Below are 19,612 nucleotides of genomic sequence, written 5' to 3'. Positions count from 1 at the left end.
TTCTATTAAATTTGTAAAAAGAAACTTGTAGTATAGTTAAAACTCCACAAAATAAGTTCAAATTGTAAAAAAAAGTAATTTAGCCCTCCTATGCACTTTACATTAAAGTAACCAAAAAATAAAGACTATCTAAATAACTGAAAAAAATTCCTTGTCCTTGGTGACACATCATTTGGCGAACACTCACATGGTTCAAAACCATGTCTCAACACTAAAAACCTAAACCAAAAAACCTATAACTAAAAGTACTAAAAACCAAAAGTAAAAACTAAAAATTCTGTAAGAATTAAAATAAATTTTTTTACAAAAATTGAAATATAATGTCTCTGAATGATTAATTGATGCCAATCAAAGTAATGAGGTGAACTTCTATGAGCTGCGTTTGAAATTCCAAAAAATAATCAAATTCATAAACAGTCATTTATTTTTTAATATTTACCATCAATTGCTTCACTATCTTTCCTTATTGTAGTTTAGTAACATTTTTTATTCCATTAGAAAACAATTTAGGGCCTTTTCATGTGAACTAAGACACTACATCCTCTAATCAATCTTGTAGGCAGAAAAAAACTAAAACTTCACAAGTGTTGATCTCACCAAGTAACCAAAATGTGGTTGTTTTGCATTTAGCTGAAATAAGACATTTTATTTAGAATTCTTATCATTGGGGTTTAGTTTGAATCAAAGTATCTTTTCCCAGAGAAACGGTTTCTCAAGTTTGTTGCCAAAAATTGGTGTGAACCATTAAATAGTTTTTTACAATTAGTCACATTTTGAATTGATTGATGTTCTGTATCTTGTTTGCAAACTTACTGTAATTTCTTTCATTTTAGATACTAGATTTTGTCTAAAGAAACCAATAGGGTTGCCTAGAAACCTTGAATCCCTAAAATCCTAGAGTTTGACAATAAATGCTTAAAAAAGCTGGAGTTTGGTAAATGAAAAAAAAAAAAATTGTAGAGTTTAGAGCAAAAATTACTGAAAAACTGGAAATTATATTTTTAAAGAAACTTTACATTTAAATGAAATTTCTTTTTGACACAAAAGATCTATCATACAGTTAAATTTGTGAAAAATAATTATATAGCAAAAACATGTTGATTAAGTTTTAAATACTACATATGGTTATTTAAGTTTTTGTTTAGAAACAAAAATTAGACATAAACATAATTGAATTGGAAATGTTTGATAATCCCTGCATCAGTGAAACTTAGTAACTGTGTGATAAATATTTATTGATTAAACTTTTTATTGATAAATTTTTAATGTTTGATTAAGCTTATAATAAAAATGTTCATCTTGAATTTTTTCTTCTGTTACAGCCAATATTTAGTTGTTTATTACTATTAAAATATTCACAAGCTCATTTGCAGTATTAATAGATTTCAAAAACTGATTTAAGACTTATACATTTGTGTTGTATATGTGTTAACTAGCGGGCTTGAATCTGGCTAACTACTAGAATTTTTAGTTTTTTAGGAATACTCCACCATAAACAATATTTTTGCTGTTGAAAAAAAAAACTTTGATATATGTTAAGTTTTGTAAAAATATTCTTATTAAAACTTAGAAATTAAACTTTTTCTTATATAATTTAAAGAAAAATTAAAATCTTATTTTCTCCTAGGTGATTAACAAAAGCATAAAAAATGTTATAAAAAACTTCTGTGATAGCTTATTATTTAGTATAAAAGAATTCTAAAGTAGATTAGTACTTGAGTTTTGCATAATCCATAAGGAACCTATTGAGCCAGCTATTTAAATTCTTAGTAAATCAACTTTAAGCTTTAGTTTGATAAGAAATGTATCTGACAAAAAAAATCTATATAACAATATCATATTGTTACTAGACCCCTTTTGACACAAGTTCAACAGCAGTTAAATGCCACTTGGAGAATTTTCTCTTAATTTGTTACTCCTTAAGTAGTTTATTTTTAATATTGACAACTACCCAGTTGATTTTTACTGTTTGAAAAATTCAAAGTTATATTGAGATACACAAAACTAAATTTTTAGAGTTTTATACTTATTTTAAGGAAAGTCCAAACTAAAAACTTAAAAAATATATGTTGTTAAAAGTTTGTCTTCTTATTTTTGAGAATTCACAGAGTTACCACATACTCAGGATAACTCAGGATGTTTAAAAATGTTTGAAAATCTCAGGACAACTCAGGATATTATTAACTATTTAAGACTGAGTCTGACTAAAAATAGTTTTGTTTATTTATAAAAAACTCAAGACAGTTATAAGATTTTTAAAATTTCAGGTCAGTTTTTTGTAGTTTTTGAATGAGAATTATTAGGCTTAGTGTTAATAGTTTGTCATTTTATAACCAATTTTTTAAAGAATGTTTTACTGATTTTAAAAAGTGGTAATTTTTTTAAGGAACTTGAAAAATACTCAGAATGACTTAAGACAGTTTAAGATCACTCAGGGCAGTTTTTGGTCAATCACGACAGTGTTTTTGACTTAAAGAGTGGCAACCCTGCATTTGTTTCCAAATTTTCTAAAAAATTACAAAACTGAAATCTTTTTGTGAAAAATTTTTTTGAAATTAAAAAAAAAAATCTAAATATATATATTTAAAAAAAAATAACCAAAACTTACTTTTTATGTTAAAAAATGTTTTTTTTTTAAATATTAGCTACCTTAAAAGTTGAAGTAAGTTGCTTTTACAATATAGAAAGTAATGTTATATTAGTTTACTTTAAATTTTAGTATTATATAATATTTAAAACATTTATTTTCTCAAGTTTTTTCTGATTTTTTTTACAAAAAGGGGAATATCATATGAAAACTGACAACAGTTCACACTTTAAGCTTTCATTTAAGGATCATTGCAGTTTTTATAAAACAAATTGTTGGACTTCCTTATGGCCTTAAGTCAATATGTGCCCCAAAATGGAGAAACATATTACAATTATTTTCAACTCAATGTGTATTAACATAAACTGTTATGATTGTTTCTGTATTAATAAGTAAAAGCAACCCTAATATTTACTCAAACATAGTTATTTTTACAGAAATTTGTTTTAAAATGGAAGTAGGACCTGTATACAGTTCTGAAGCGGGGTCTGATTCAACAGAATCAATAGAAACTGACATGAATGATGATAGAAAAGTTGAGAACCATGTCAAATTGTTTAGACAAAGGCAACTTGGTGTGACATTTCCAAGAACTTATGTTCTTGTGAGTTGGAAGTTGAAAGTTTTTAAATAGAGAAATTTATTTCAGTAGCTTTTGCACAATTAGTCTTATTGTCATAAAGTATTTTGTTTTAAACTTTTTTTTTTGTATGATAATTTGTATGTTAAGTATTGTAAAATTTTAATTTTTTTTTAATTGATACAAGTGTTATTTAATTTACATAGAAACTTATATAAACAACTGTAATTAAGTATTGTTAGTTAAAAGTTAATGTATTTTCAGAAATGTATGAGGATAATACAAAGAACAGATGATTCTGATCTGGTTTCTATAAACAAATGTGAAATTTTCAACAAACTGACTGAATATTTTGAGAATGATCAGCCATTTGACCAGGCTGAGCTGGAAAGATATTTAAGTGTAAGTTTTTTTAATAAATCACAGTGCAATAAAATACTATAAAACTAAATAAAAACATATTTTCATAAAGAAACATATTTACTTGTTAGTTTTGTAGGTTAATTTATGTGTAACGAATAATTATATAGTTAAGTTGATATTTTATATAAAGAAATGTATATACCATGTTGGTTTTTTAATTACTTACTATACAAAAAAATAAATAATAAATAATAGTAAAACTAGATTTAAATACTACTTTGATTACAATTCTTACAGGTCAACTATATACTATGCATTCAGTTTTATTTTTGATCTAGCAATTTATTTTAAATTTTGTTTATTAGTTTAGTAGACCAACCATTTTTCAAACTATCTAGCAATGCAAATTAACAAAGTTTATTATGTATTTGTTTAAATTTTGTGGTAAATGTTTTTTCAAAGTCATGTTTTGGTCTCTAATTAATACTTAAAATAACAAACAGAAAGTGGACAAAGAAATAAAAAAAGAAATACAGATTTCTGATGAGCTAGGCCCTGATAAGTTGTCTGCAAATCTTGAAAGATTTATTTGCTTCGGTCATGTTGAAGTAAGATTTATTGAATAAAATATTTTTAATATTAATTTTTTTGATTACGTTTTTTGTACTTTAATATTTAAAAGTTTTTAAATGCAATGTTTAGTTTAAAAAATTATTTAGTGTTGCAAAAAATGTTGTTTTAAAAAAAGTATTAAAGTACTATAAACTTATACTTTTAGTGATACATTCGTAACATGATAATTAACTAAAAGTTTTAAGAGATTAAGGACATGACTGATACTTACTCAGGCAACTCAGGCTGGTTTGAAATTTTTTCAGATTATTTAAAAAACTCAGGCCTGTTTTGATTTTTTTTCAACGTTTAAATGGCTAGTTTTTAAAATATAAAAATCTGTTTTTGTATATGGAAACTTTTTTTACTCTAACTAAATATTAATAATTATATATTTTTTGTTATTGAAGCTTAATTAAGTGTAAATTTTTATTCAATTTTTGTTTCTTTATACTTTTTTTATCAGTTTTTCAAGATTCAGGCTATAGCTCAAGAAATAATGTAGCTCGAGCTGGCATTTTTGCTTCACATAGTATTAATTAAGTTTTTTTATTTGAGTACAACTATTCATACATATAATTATTTTTAACAGACCTTGTTCAGAATACTGACAAAAGACCTGCTTGGTTTGAGGAACAGAGATTACACAAAACCAAAACCTTACCCGTTACCTGAATTGCAATCAAGAGATACCAATTGCTGTATGGTGTTGCTTGAAATATTGAAGGATGTTCTCTGTAAAGTTAGTTTAATAGACATCTTAAATAAAACTTAATATTCGCAACTTTTCCACTTAGTAACCTTTGAAAAGTTGTTCAAACTAGGAAATTTTAAGTTATAAAAGTATGTTATATTGTTGTTAAAATATTAACTATCGAAAATTGGAAATGATATCGTTGTTACATGTTGTTGCTAAAATAGTTATGAAATTAAAACTTTTTCAACAACAGCACAACATAGTTGTTGCAGCAAATATCTTGGTCTCATATTTTTTGAAATCATAAGTATTACCTATGTAATCATAAGTTATTGATATTATTATCAATAAAATTGTTATTGCTGAAATGATAGATTTCTTTAGTGTGAATTTATATTATGATTGCACATAATATCAAACATGGAAATATAAGAAGCAAAATTTTTATAAAATTAGTGTAATATAATTGTTGTTGAATAAATGAAAGTTAAGTTATAACTAAAGATGAATAAGTATATATTTTTTTTAAGTGTGAATTCATATCATGGTCGCACATAATATCAAACATGGAAATACTGGAAGCAATATTCTACCTGCTAACAAGCAAACAAGATTCAAGGTTGAAAGACCCGCTGGTCACACTGATTGACGCTCTGTTGTGTGGGAGGGACGAATTGGTTGTCATGCCCGTTGTCAAGTTGTACGAAATTAACGGGTTCAAGTAAGAATATATTGTATTAATATTTATACAAAAATTATTATATAAAAATCCAATTCTATCACATATTGAACATAAAAATGAATAAAACAATTTGCAGTGAAATGATGAGGTGGGTATCAACGCAAGACACTTTCCAAACCCAGTTCTACCACATATTGAACGCGTTGCTGTCGGTTAACGAGTACTTGCACGTGGCTCACAGCTCTCTGGAGAAATATGACAATTGGCTGCAACAGTGCGAATTTAACGTTATCATGGAGAAAAATCACCGTGAGTTGATTGTGAATATATTAATTTAAGTATTATAAAAAAGAAAACTACAAGTTGTGTGTTTTCGTTTTAAAATTTGAAGTTGCGAATGGTATACAAAATCAACAAAATCCTTTTTTACTAAATTACCAATAAAACATTTTTTATTCTAAGTAATTAACTTATCAAACTTTTATTTATTATGGAAAAAAGTAATTTATAATAACTTTATACGGAGTTTCTTATCAGAAAGTCAAGATCTATTATTTACTAGAAGTAAGATCATTAAATAAATAGCATTATTATTATTCAACATAAGTAACTTGCTACTTATCAAACCATCTATAAATACTTTAATAATTACTTAGTATTACTTTTTTATTGCCAAGTACATGAAAAATATTTACAAATAAAGTTGTATACAAATAATGTTCATACACATCACATTTAGTTATAAAAAGAAAAAATATCAAATAACAAAAAACTTACATCATCAAACAAGCTAAATGTACGACTTATTTGGAACGAAAGATATAGATAAAGCTTAATATTTTACTTCCTTTGTTTAATAATCTGATGTAACTTAGGAATTATTTTTTTTACTTTTTAAAATAACTTTCCTTTTAAATAAATCTTTAAGTGAGTAAAAACCATTATGAGTAAAATGTTATCAAAACAGAGTTCCTCCTCGACCAAAAGTCATGGATGAGCAATTTGTTGAAACTGGCGGGAAGATCCATTTATGACGTCACACATAGCAGGTCGTGCATGGAGCAACTTTTCAGGAGAATCAACGCGTGGGACGATTTCCAGCAGATGGTTGAGAACCACATTCGTGAGTAAAATATTAAATAAATATTTAGAGGTAGTTTTTATATTGGGTATTTTTTGTTATTCATTTTAGTTTATTGTGTTTGCTTGCATTTAGCTTTAGTTTGCATGATAAAAATTCAATGTATGTTTAATATCAAAAAAACTGTTATTATTTTTCAAGTCACGTTTATTTTTATAACACCTCTTAATTTTTTACTTGAAAATGTTTTTTAGATAAAACTGTAAAAAGATCTTTTATATTATATGGATATTGTTACTTAAAAAAGGATATAATTTTTGTTCAAACAAAATTATATAATCAAAATCTCTACTAAATTACAGTATTAAATTGTATTTTATTTCAATAGAAGTTTCTTTGTATTATTATACTAAAAAATATTTTTTAATATCTAAAGAAAGAGCTTTTTATAAATTTTTCTTTTGAAGTAATCAAATATTTTTGAATTATTATTTTATTAACCAAATATTTTTGTATAAAGTACATATAGGTTTTATGAACGATGAAATATACAACCACCTATTAATGCATTACATAAGTGAGTAGTTTATTTTGTATTAATATAATTTAAAAAAGTAAATTGTAACTACATTTTAAATAAGCTTTAGTTTAATAATAAAACATAAAAAAAAATTGGTAGCAAATTGTTAATACAAAGTTAGCTAAGCAGCTTGAATTGATAAATGCATAATGATAAAATGTTACCTACTTTAATAATAAAAAAAATAGTTTTAAATTACAATTTTAAGCTACAATTTAAACGGGGTGTTTACGGAAATAATTTTTCTCAATTAGTAAATAAATCTGTTAGTGTAAAATAATTTCAATAATTATGCCACACACTTTAACCAACTTGTTATGTTATGAAATTTTTAAGGATTTTGATAAACTCAGGCTGACTTAGCTTTTTTAAGTTTTTCCTTTGTAGAACTCAGGCTAAATATTTTTTTCTTAAATTGCAGGCTAATTTTATCACTCTAAAATCAACCGTTTACTAATAAATAGGTATTTATAATTGATAAGTCTTTCTGTCATAAATAAAAATAAAATTATTTATAAAAGTTTAATTTATTTTCTCCACTTAACTGTGCAAATCGTTTTTATTATATTAAAAAGGATTATAGCTTCGTTAGGATAAAAAATTAACGCTTAATTAACATAGCAATGTTCAAGTTTTTCTAGTATTAGTAGTATTTTTTTAATAGTTTCATAAACTCAAACTGTTTTTTTTTTGCGTTTCAAAAAACACTTTTTCAACAACTAGATACTAAAACATTACCAAATAAATGTATCTTGCATGCTATGTTTATGTTTTGTATTTTTGTTTAGTTAAAGTTTCTGTTTGGCTAATTCATTTTCGTTTATGTTATTCTTACAGTATAAAAGCTATTTGAGATTTAAGTTTAATGTAGGTTTGTATGATTTTTTATCAATTAGGAAAATAAAATACAAGCTTTAATAGTATTTAGAGCATGTTTACAAAATTAGTTGATTTAGTTTTTTTTCTGATAACTTTATTACAAAATTATATTGAGATTTTAAAATGTTTTAATGAGTTTTGTAGAACCTATTTAAATTTATAATTCTACACTTTTAAAATAAAAAAGAAATATTAACTGTAGTAATTTATAAGTATATGTTACATTTAGCATTTGAAAAAAATATTTTGATCAAATGTCTATCATGTAAGAAAAATTAAAACTGGCATACCCATGTACTATATTTCTTAAACACGTATTCCATTAATCATGTTTAACTTAAATAAATAAAAAATAAATATTGTGTACAGTGTTTTTCTTGAGAATCTATTCTATGAATACCATTTTACTCAAACAGACTTAATATTTTACGTATAGATTAAATATTTTATATTAAATTGTTATATAAAATTAAATTATGATTAAATTTATTTTTTTACGTATAAATTAAATATTTAGGTGAAAACGACGGGTTGTTATTCCAAATAGTTCTCTACAAAGAAAAAGCTCTGAGGGGAGATTTGTTCTTGTTGTTGAGTTTACTACTAAGTGGGAAATGTAGAGATCAAGTAAGAAGTTTGATTTATATTTGTCTTAATATAATCATGAAAATGTATTTTCTTACTTTTGAGTCTCTTATTGAGTGCAGAGATGAGTTATATTTGCTTCTTAACTTTTATGTGTTGTGTGGATATAAAAAGACATAGATTTACTGTGTAAAATTTGTCAGGTTGAATTTTATTGTACATTTATTTAATATAACAAGTAGTTTTGATTAAATTTACGACAATTCAATTTCTGATAACTCTAAATTGATATCGATTATACTTTTGTACAAAAAAACATTTAACATTAATTTTCATTTGTCAGGTACATTTTAAAATTTTCAACTCATAGTTAACAAAAGTTGTGAAACTAAATATGATAATTATTTTTTATTTCAAACATTTGGACGTTTTAAAAATATAAGTATTGTTAGATAATATATAATTTACTGTGAAATAATTCTTAGGTAAGTTTGTAGTAATAAATTCGAAAATTCTTTCAAATAATGATTAAATAATTGAAAATAAATATTTTTCATTAAGTTTTTTTTTTTATTTAAAGTGTTTAGAGTTTTAATTCTTAATTTTGAAATTTAGTTAGCAAAGTTTTTCTGCCTTTACTCAAAAAAATTTATAATTAAAACTTGAGGAATAAAATTATTTTGACAAATTTATTCCAAAAACAAATCTTTGCATATTTTAATTTTGTTTGAATATTTTTGTTGATAATAAACAAGAACAAATAAAACTAGACCCAAATCCAATTTATTATCACTAAACAATCACAACAGTCAATTTGCAACTAATTTGCATAACATCGGCATTGTAGCTTTATTATTAAGCCACTGTATCTCAAATCTGATGTAGCATTGATACTCTGTTGTTACGTCACAATACTATTAATCTGATGTTTTTACAGACACGTAGTATACGTCTATTGTTCAATTATTAACGTTAAGTGTTGAAAGTGTTGAGTAATATGTTTTCATACTATAAGAAAAGTATTATAATTTAAACTTGGTTAACTAAAACTTTTTGTTTCAAGAATATATCAACCTTAAACTATTTGAAAACTTTAGTGGATTTTATTATTTGTTTTTCTGATAAGTTGTAAATATTAATAACTGTTAATATTTTAAAATACTAACCCTTTATACACATACTTACTAAAAATAAATAATTTTTTTCTAATCATATCGTATCTAATTTATATACTACTATCACTTAATGTGATTTAATCATTTTAAAAAATGTTTGATGAGTTATTTTTTTTTAATTATGATTCAAGAATTTTTTAATTTTAATGTCAAGAAAACAAAACATGTGCAAATTAAATAGTTTATTGATTTTTTAAATACAATGAAGTTTTCAAACATTATAAACTTAATAGTGACTTAATTAAGTAATGACAAGGGAAATTTTACAACTTAGATTAGTAATGTTGAGTAGAACAAATTTAAATAGTAATTAATTGAATGATTTAATTTATTAATAAGTAAATTTCCAGGTAGCTATAAAGTTACATTGTTTTTAAGTTTATTCATTTATAAATATTAATATTGTATGTTTTTTTTTATAATTTAATAAACTGTGATGTTTATTAAATGTTTTGTATATGATATTTTTTTTTTTGGTAAAACTTATTTATCGTTTTAAAAATGTTTAGGGAGTTTTCATACATCTAACGTTTTTTTTAATAACATCCTAGGTTAGTAAATAAATTAAATATTTTTTTAATAAAAATGTTATTACTGTTTAATGTTATACAAGACTGCTACAAAAAATAGTAATACATGTTGTACTGCATAAAATTTACATGCCCACGAAATAAATGGTAATTTTACTTATAATTGTTTCTAACTATAAAATATTATTCTATTTTAATTTAATAATGTAAAGATTTCAATTGGTTTTGTTTTTCATTACAGAGGTAAACAGTGAAGTTTTAATGATATTTTAAATACAGTAGACTACCGCTTAAGTACGCGCTTTTTTTGGTACTCATCTCGTCTTAAGTACGCACTTATCCAGAAAGACAAAAAAAATCTAAATTTTATATATCACAGATGTTCTTGTGCTAAAACTTTATTCCGACTAACGGCGTTTCACTGCTCTCAAATAAATTTAAGAACAGATCTACGGAGTCTATAAAATGTTAACACACATTAGAAAAAAAGCAGAAAAAAGCATGTATAATTATGTATAGTGTTTATCTAGGTAGTAACTATAAATGGACTTTATGGTTTAAAAACAAAGTTTGGGATAAAAGCGTAAAATTATAAAATTGTCTACAAAAAAAAAACAAATTTAATAAAAGTAGGCACCAACCTCAAAAAGCTCTAAGAATAGGCAAATTTTAAAAATGAAAATTAAATTGAGTTGTGCAGAAATGTTACGTCATAATAATTTTAACAAATTATTCAATAATTTATACAGCTTGAAAACATGAAGTATTAAACTTGCAAGAATATATAAGTTTTGTGAAATAAATTTAGTACATAAATAGACAGAGTTATTTAAAGTAGAATCGTCGGTTATGGGGACAGATATTCGATAAATCTTGCCGCTTATTCAGAAGTAGGTCTTTAGATCTGTTCTTAAATTTATTTGAGAGCAGTGAAACGCCGTTAGTCGGAATAAAGTTTTAGCACAAGAACATCTGTGATATACATTCCGATAAGCTTAGCTTATCAGGATCTCCAGGATTTAACGCCTTATAACGTTACATCTTATAAATTTTATATATATATCAAATTTTAAACTAGGGTGAGTAATCCTGAGTAGTCTAAGTGGCCTGAGATTGTGAAAGTCCCGTTATTAAATGTTAATAAACTAAATACTTATGTAGTGGTTTCAGAAAAGTGAAAAGAATAATGATATTTGAGCTGTAATGCTATAAAACAAATAAATCTAGATGACAAAGTTAAAAAAACCTACAAATACAACATAGTTAAGTCATAACTTAATTTAAACGTACACATATTGATGTTTTGAAAATGTTTGGTAAACACAATGTAGTTTGGTACTTTCCCTCTAACAATACAAAAAATGGCTTAATATTCTTTTTTATGTCATTGACTGACATTGACTTTCTATATTAAATGTATGTATTAATTGTGTAGAAACTTTTTTTAGAAAAAATAAATCATTTTAAAATCTATTAAAAAATGTTGCAGATTAGAATTATGTATTAAATGTTATTTAAAATAAAAAGACTTGTTTATTTGGCTTAGTTTTAAGAAAGAAAACAAACAACTAAAATTCATATAATACTATGTCGTCAAAAAGTACGCACTACCCGTGCTAAGTACGCACTTTTTGGTCGGGTTCAATTTGCGTACTTAAGCGGTAGTCTACTGTATAAACAAACAATAAAGTAAAAGTATTAAGCTTGTAATAACTAAGTAATTTAGAGTCTTAAGTTGATAAATGGTAAATGTAATTAAACATTAAGTTTAATTTAACCTGATAAAAACAAAACATAAATGATAGTAACTATTTGAAGTGTAACAATTTATAAATTTTGTTTATTTTAATGTAGCCGAATTATAGATGAAAAAATATTCTGAGTAAACTGAAATATATATTTTTTACATTCGTATTTTATTACTTATTCTAAAGATATTCTCAGCTATTTTTGTTGATATTAAATATAATTCAAAAGCATTATAATATTTAGGTCATTAAATATCATATTTCAAAATTGAAATAAATTTGATCTAAAATTAGTTTAAGTGTTCTTGGTGTATTTTTATTTAGGTTACTGGGTAAACAGTTTATATGAAAAATATATTCAACAGATTTATAAAAAACATTGTACTATTTAATAAATTAGACCATAATAGTGTATCAAAATTTTGTTTTTTGTTAAGTTGTTTATTCAGTAACAGTTTAACGTTAAAAAACAAACTTTATCAACCTATTTACATATTTTTTTTTATAAATTCAATAAGTTATTAGAAATTAATTTCTCCATAATATAGGTCTAAGTGGAAAATTGTACTTAAGTACTTTGGTATATTGATACTGTTTTTTTAATAAACAAAATGCATACTTAAAGATTTAAACTCAATATTTGCTATTTCTTACATTTAACAGAAAAATATTTAATTTTTCTGTTACTAAGAATAATATGTTTTGAAAGTTTTAAGCAGAAATGAAGATATCACGAAAAAAAAAATCCAGTCATGATTTAAAACTGTATTGTTTTCTGCATAGTAGCCACCTTATTACGTCACAATAAGAAAATATCACTTTTTTGTTGTTTTTACTAAAACGTGCCATGGTTTTTTGTTTTGATATAATTTGTTTTTAAATAAGGTTTTATAGTTTTAGTTCACTTGTTTTTAGTCGCAAGCACTGTAATAAGTAAAAATTTAATAACTGTTATAAAAAAGGAGTTTAAAGTTATTTTGTTTTGTGCAATGTGGTTATCTTATGGCGTCACAATAAAAATATATTACTTTTTTTTTTGATTTAAATAAAACGTGCCATAATTATAACTTACTGGTATAAATTTTTGTAGTCGAAATATTTTATAGTATAAATCAATATACTGTACATGTTTTTCAGTCGTAAACAGTATAATAAATAAAGTTTATTAAGTAAATATATAATAATGATTGTAATAAAACGACGAATTAAACTTGTTTTTTTTTGTGAATTACAGTTATGTTGTTAATTCACAATAAGAAAATCTCAATTTTTGATTTTTATTCTAACTTGTGATAATCCAATTGTTGTTGTGGAATAAGTTATTCTGATGTTTTTATTGTTCTGGTAAACGTTAGTATATATACATAAGTTTGGTACACTATATTGAATAAAGGTTTAACTTTTACACTGTTTCACTTTTTTAACAGTTCAAATCAAAAAATGAACAAAACATTTGTTTTGTATTAATTGTTTACAAGGTACGCTGAAAAGAAAACTCAATCAACAAATATATACACTTGCTATACTTGTATTACAAAAATGATGATTTGCGTTGGCACATCATCAGAACATTAATAAAAATTTGAGAAAATATCTACGATATAACAAAAATAAATATTAATAAATTTAGCTTGCTTATTTAAAAAAGTCAGTAGAAGTCACTTTACATAAAAATATATACTTTTTATGTATAATCAATAAATTCTTCAACATTTCTCTATTGTAGATCTAAGTGGAAAACTTGTACTTAAGTACTTTAGTATATTAATAACATTTTATTAAACAAAAAGTACATACTTTAAAATTTAAGTTTATGCTCAAATTTATGTTAAATTTTTTATTAGTCACTTTTTATTGAAAAATAGTTAACATTTTTCACTACTACTGAAAATAGTTTATTTTTAATGTTTGAAGCAACATTGTCGATGTATTATAAACTTTTACGATAAAACAAAAAAAAACTTTGAATGTATTTGTAATTTGTTTTGCATTACTGCATTGCAGTTATCTTCTTACGTCACAATAAAAATTCTCCTTCATTGTTGTTTTTGCTAAAATTTGGCACAATTATATTGTTTTGGCATAAATTATATTGCAGTTTTCAATACTAATTTTATTGTAGTTGTTTCTGGGCGTAAGCAGTATAATAAACAAGATAAAAAATTCAGTAAAAATTTGATAACGATTGCAATAAAAGAAATTAAAGTACTTTTTTAAGTTGGTTTGTTTTGTTTTCTGCATTGTGGTTGTCTTCTAACGTCACAATAAAAAAACTTCACTTTTTTATTTTAACATGTGATAATTATATTGTTGTGGATTATGTTTTATGTTGTTTCTATTGTTGTAGTATAAGTTTATTACATTATATATTATAATCACTTAAATTAATTTTAGATCATATTTATTTCAATATTGAAATAATTTATAAAGGTCCTAAATAGTTTGTTATATTATATATATTGTACATTGTAGAATTTTCATCTGTTAATTCTAAGTTTCTTAAAGTTTTTATTTTACTTTCCTGTACTGTTTCTGTTTATTTCGAAAATGTGAAACGTAAAAATAAAATTTGTTTTTACATGAGTAATATTTATAGCACTGTGACATTTTAGCACGTATATAAAAACAATATTGTTTATTTGTTTAACATTTTTTGAAATTTACTGGCAAAAATATTTATTTTTAAAAGACGTAGAACAAAAAGTTGATAAAAATAGTCATATATAGATTTAACTTGGCAAATAACTTTAAATTTACTTTTTGATAACAAATCACTGTTTAAACTTTAAAAGCTAGTTAAAATAAGTTCAAGGATTTTTTAGTTTAGTTCACTAAAAAATCTTGAAATTAGCCATAATATATGTTTTTTACAAGTATTTACCAATTACATTAATTTAAAATTATTATAATTTCAGTTAGGTGTCACATTGAAAATTGGATTTTTTAAACCTCAAGTGCGATAGTAAAAAGTTATAAATTCATTTATATAGTTTTTAAGAATGTTTGTATAAAAACTAGATTCGATAAAAACAACAAACAAAATTTAAGATATATTGAAATGTTTTTGTGATTTATTTATTATTTATTTTTTACTTCAAACTAAAAGGAACTTGAACTTCATAAATTATTTACAACTTAAGTTTTACTACAAAATTTTAAGCACTCTGTATATTCAATCATGTATTTTAACTTTTGTTTTGTGTTTAAAAATTTTTATTATATATAAAAGTTTAAATAAATACAACTAAGAAAACTTGCTGTAGTAGTATAAATTACTTACTATGTTTCCATGACTCATTATAAAACTGTTAACTTACTCATTATCTTACATATACAAGGTATAAAACTTTAATTGTTTTACAACAAAATTTTTAACACAAGAATACTTTTGGCATTGACTAAAGTAAATCATGAACATAAAAACTAAGTATGTAATGAAATAATGCTACTAATATTGTTAAGCTCTTATAACTTTTTAGAGATGTAAATTAAATAAATAAACATTTTGCAGTCATATAATGTAGTTTTCAATTCATATTAGGTTTACTTATACAAGTTTTTGTTTTTAGTGTTTTTATTTAGACTTATTAGTGTTATGTCTCTATAATAAGCTTATATACGCGTGTTTAGATGTATTAGTAAAAAAATAATTTCCGAAGTAATTAAAGTACTTTACTAAATTTTTATTCCATAGTTTTTAAAGCATGCATAAAAAATAAAACATTTTTAAATAATTAGTTTGTAATGATGCTTGGTACATAAGTTTTTAAAGACGTACTTATTAAAAAAATTGACTATCAATGAATTTAATTAATCAAGTTAAAGAAAAATAAACATATTATCTCACTTAATAATAAACTATTTTCAAATATTAGTTTTAATAATTTCATTAAAATAGTGTTTTTTTTATATAATTAGTGTACTAAAGACAATAAACAAGTCAGAGACTTGTTGTATATTATAGGTACAATTAAACAAATTTGCATTTTTATGAAGGCACTAATGTTTTTATATTATTAGTTTTTTATCATTACATCTATCTCATACATTCAGTAAATTACCACTTGTTTTTATAATTGTAATGTTTTAACATAATTTTAGTTCTTATATATATACATATTTTAGGTACAGAATCTGCTAGACACATCCGGGTTGTTAGCAAAACTTCCCCACGTATTCGATGACGTAGTTTGGAGGGATTTCCAAGGTCACCACAGGTTGTTCGTGCAAGGAGCCAATGACGAAGACGCTGACCTGGTTCGTTTGTGACGTCATTATAGATAACGTGTTATTAATTACTTAACAGGAATGCTCCGAGTATTTATTTTTATTATAAGAACTTGATCTTAAATTTGAAGAATATTAGAATGAATAAATTATACATTTGTTTATGTTAACTTAACTTCAATAAATACTTTTTTATTCAAAAAAATGTTTGTGAAGATCAAGTTTTCGAAAACTTAATACTCAGAAGTAGAAAATCATGTTAAACTACGTTTAAATATTAATGAATTAATCAGTTATATTTCACTAAATGATATAGACTAAATAATAAATAACAAAAACTTGTATAGACTTCCTTACAGAACATGTTTGTGAAAATTCAGTTCCTGAGATTCATATACTCAGTAGCGGACAGTCATGTAAACAGATATTTGCTTCTTTCACCAGAAGATAGACTTCAACTGAAAAATATTTACGGTATTTTGTTAGCATGTGAAATTTTGAGATTTTCGTTAGAGTTTTATAAAATAATAATAGTAATTAATCTTTTTGTTTTTATTAAAAATTTTTTTTAACTTACTTTCTATAAGTTTTACTAATGCTCTGGAATAGTTTTCTATACACAACTAAGTTTTAATAACATTGAACTTACAATTACTAAAAGATACAATTTTAGTTCATAACTTTTAAAAAACTAATTACCACATGGAAAATTATGTTTATAAAGCGTGGATAACAACTAAAGTTTAAGAAAAATACAACTTACTATTACATGTTTTTTTCAGAAACAAATCCCGAAGCAGTGGTTTTCCCAGAAGGGCTGAAAAAATTAATTGAAATGGACAAATTAAAAAAACTGTTGAGTAAAAAGAAAAGTAGAAGAACTAATTCACCAGTCCCAAATATTCGAGATATTGACCCAGGTTTGGAAAAATTAAAACTGTTATATGTTATGTAATTTACAGATTTAGAAAAAATTAAATATAATAAAAAAAAAGTGCGAATTATGAAACTATTTTTACAATTTTTAAACACACTACACCCAAGTCAACTTTCTAGGTTTCTTTCTTTTTTTCAATTGTAACATAATGTAAAGTAAAAATTATTAGGTTATAAAGTTCCAAAGAACCCAAAATATTGTTGATTTGCATTTTATGACTTATTAAATATGGTGAAATCAGTTTGAGTCTACATATAATTGAATAATTGTTTTAATATTTGTATTTTTTTCAACAGAATTCGTCAATATAGAAGCGCGATTGGCCGCAGCACAGAACGAAATAAACGAAGTCAGGAACCAAGAAAACCCAGCTCAAGATCACAATATTGATGATCACAATGAGTTGAGGGAATTGGTGAATCAGAATGAACAGATGGAACTAGATAATAATGAAAATAATAACGAAGTTATGGATTTGGCTGATAGATTCGTTCAACTAGAAAATAGATCGCAAGATGATAATAGAGTTAATCAAGGTGATAAAAATGAACAAATATAATAGATTTATACAACAAAAACTTATGATATGCCTCATATTTAAAATGTTTTAATTTAAAGTAGTTCTCTTGTAAAAACTTATTTAATTTCAAGTTATGGATAGAATAGATTGGATTAAAAAATATACTACACACAAGTTAAAATAAAAAGATAAACTTAATTATATATTGTATTAAAACTTAGTAGTATCATATTTGTTAAAAAGTATAACAAATTGAATACAAATAAAATAACGAATAACAAATAAAATTAATAAAGTTAAGTTACTATTTTGTCTTTAGAACCCAACAATCAAGTCCAACAAGATCAGAATGAAGAAATTGTAGTTTCAATGCGACTAAATCGAGTTCAAAACAATGAAGATATATACAAAAGAGGTTTGTTTAAATTAGTATGTAATACTGTAGTTATAATACAAATGAATAAATGCAAAGAGCTGAAGAATTATTTATTATTTGATGATAAAAGTTTAAAAAGATCCTGTAGAGTTTTCCTTTATACGACTCGAACAAAAGTTTTTACAATAAAAAATAATGCATTTTCAATAATAAAACTGTTTTTAAAAATCATAGAAAATAAACTGACTCAATTCTTTTACAAAACAACAGATGCAGAGATCTTTCGTTCATTATATAAACATTTTTTTACATGGTTTTTTAAACTAATTTTATTACATGTAGATCACATAACCCAAAACTGTCCAATCTCTACTTAAAAAAGACAAACTACCTTCAAACAATTCATTTCTAGTTGCATTTTCAATAAACAAATCAAAAATGTTTAGTAAATGTATTTATATTGTAATTTATTTAAAACATTTTCTCCGCAGACCGCCAACGATACCTGATCAGCCTGAGAAACAAGTTCGAGTTCGCTCAGCGCGCAAGAAACTTCGGGGAGGACGGGTTCAGGCCGACCGGAGCAGAAGGCCGGAGTGCCGCAGCAGAAGCGAGAGAGCGGAGAGCCGCGCAGGAGCTGATCAGGGCGGCCGTGGAAGAAGGAGCGGGCCGCGGGGCAGGACCCGCCGACGCGGAAGAAGAAATGAGGATTGTCAGGCAGGGGGAGGGGTGGGCCGCGTGGCGCGCCGTGGACAGGCTGGTGGAAGAGAAGAAGGAAGTGAGGTACGACGGGAGGAGGAGCGGGGATCTGCAAGGAGACGATCTGTGGAAGTTAAACCGGGACATATACGTTCTTGAACAGTTGCTGGAGAACCACGGGAGGATTTACAGGCACGATTACAAGTTCATACTTGCCGAGGTTGCAAAGTGGAACCCTGGTGACAACTGGCACTTCCAGGGACCGGACCACTTTGAGGAGGACGAGTACAACGTCACTGACACGGAAGACGAGGAAGATAACAGAGATGATGTAAGTAGGAGGCTGGAGTTCGAGGTGGAGAGACCTCACAGGGAGGAAGACAACAGGTATCAGGAGTTCAGGTGGAGACAGCTGGCGAGAGCTTTGGCGGAAGAAGACGAAGAAGTGGACGTGAGGCCGGTGATGGAGGGCCAGCTTCGGGAGATGATGGAGAGAAGAAATGGAGGCGGTTTGGAGGGAGACGAACTAAGGAGGCTGAACAGAGAAATATTCGTGCTTGAGGCGGTGCTGGATGATGATAATTTTGTCGGAGTGGATCTGGAGAATCAGGTTGCCGTGGATGAGGAGGTGGTGGAAAGGAATATCAGGAGGATGAGGAGGAGGATGCAGGACATGGAGGAGGAGGGGAGGCAGCAGGTAGAAATAAGGAGGAATCAGGAAGAAGTTCAGGGGGAGGGGCAAGGTGGAATCAGG

The 19,612-nt window shown here is 25.5% G+C and overlaps 1 protein-coding gene across 1 annotated transcript; it reads left to right on the top strand.

The window, feature by feature from the left end:
* Positions 1–3,038: 3,038 nt before the first annotated feature.
* Positions 3,039–19,559, top strand: LOC145845251 (uncharacterized). The gene is made up of 15 exons (XM_082952676.1): positions 3,039–3,191; positions 3,432–3,569; positions 4,034–4,138; positions 4,735–4,884; positions 5,370–5,560; positions 5,658–5,830; positions 6,489–6,644; positions 8,579–8,688; positions 16,225–16,356; positions 16,686–16,800; positions 17,109–17,246; positions 17,560–17,799; positions 18,103–18,198; positions 18,651–19,524; positions 19,556–19,559. Exons 1-15 carry the CDS (start codon positions 3,039–3,041, stop codon positions 19,557–19,559), a joined length of 2,775 nt encoding a protein of 924 aa, XP_082808802.1.
* The last annotated feature ends 53 nt before the right edge of the window (positions 19,560–19,612 follow it).

Source organism: Thalia democratica, chromosome 9 (assembly GCF_965202585.1).
Source record: "Thalia democratica chromosome 9, ktThaDemo2.hap1.1, whole genome shotgun sequence".
Classification (NCBI taxonomy): Eukaryota; Metazoa; Chordata; class Thaliacea; order Salpida; family Salpidae; genus Thalia; species Thalia democratica.
Note: the sequence above shows the minus strand (reverse complement) of the source record. Positions and strands in the feature narration are given on the sequence as shown.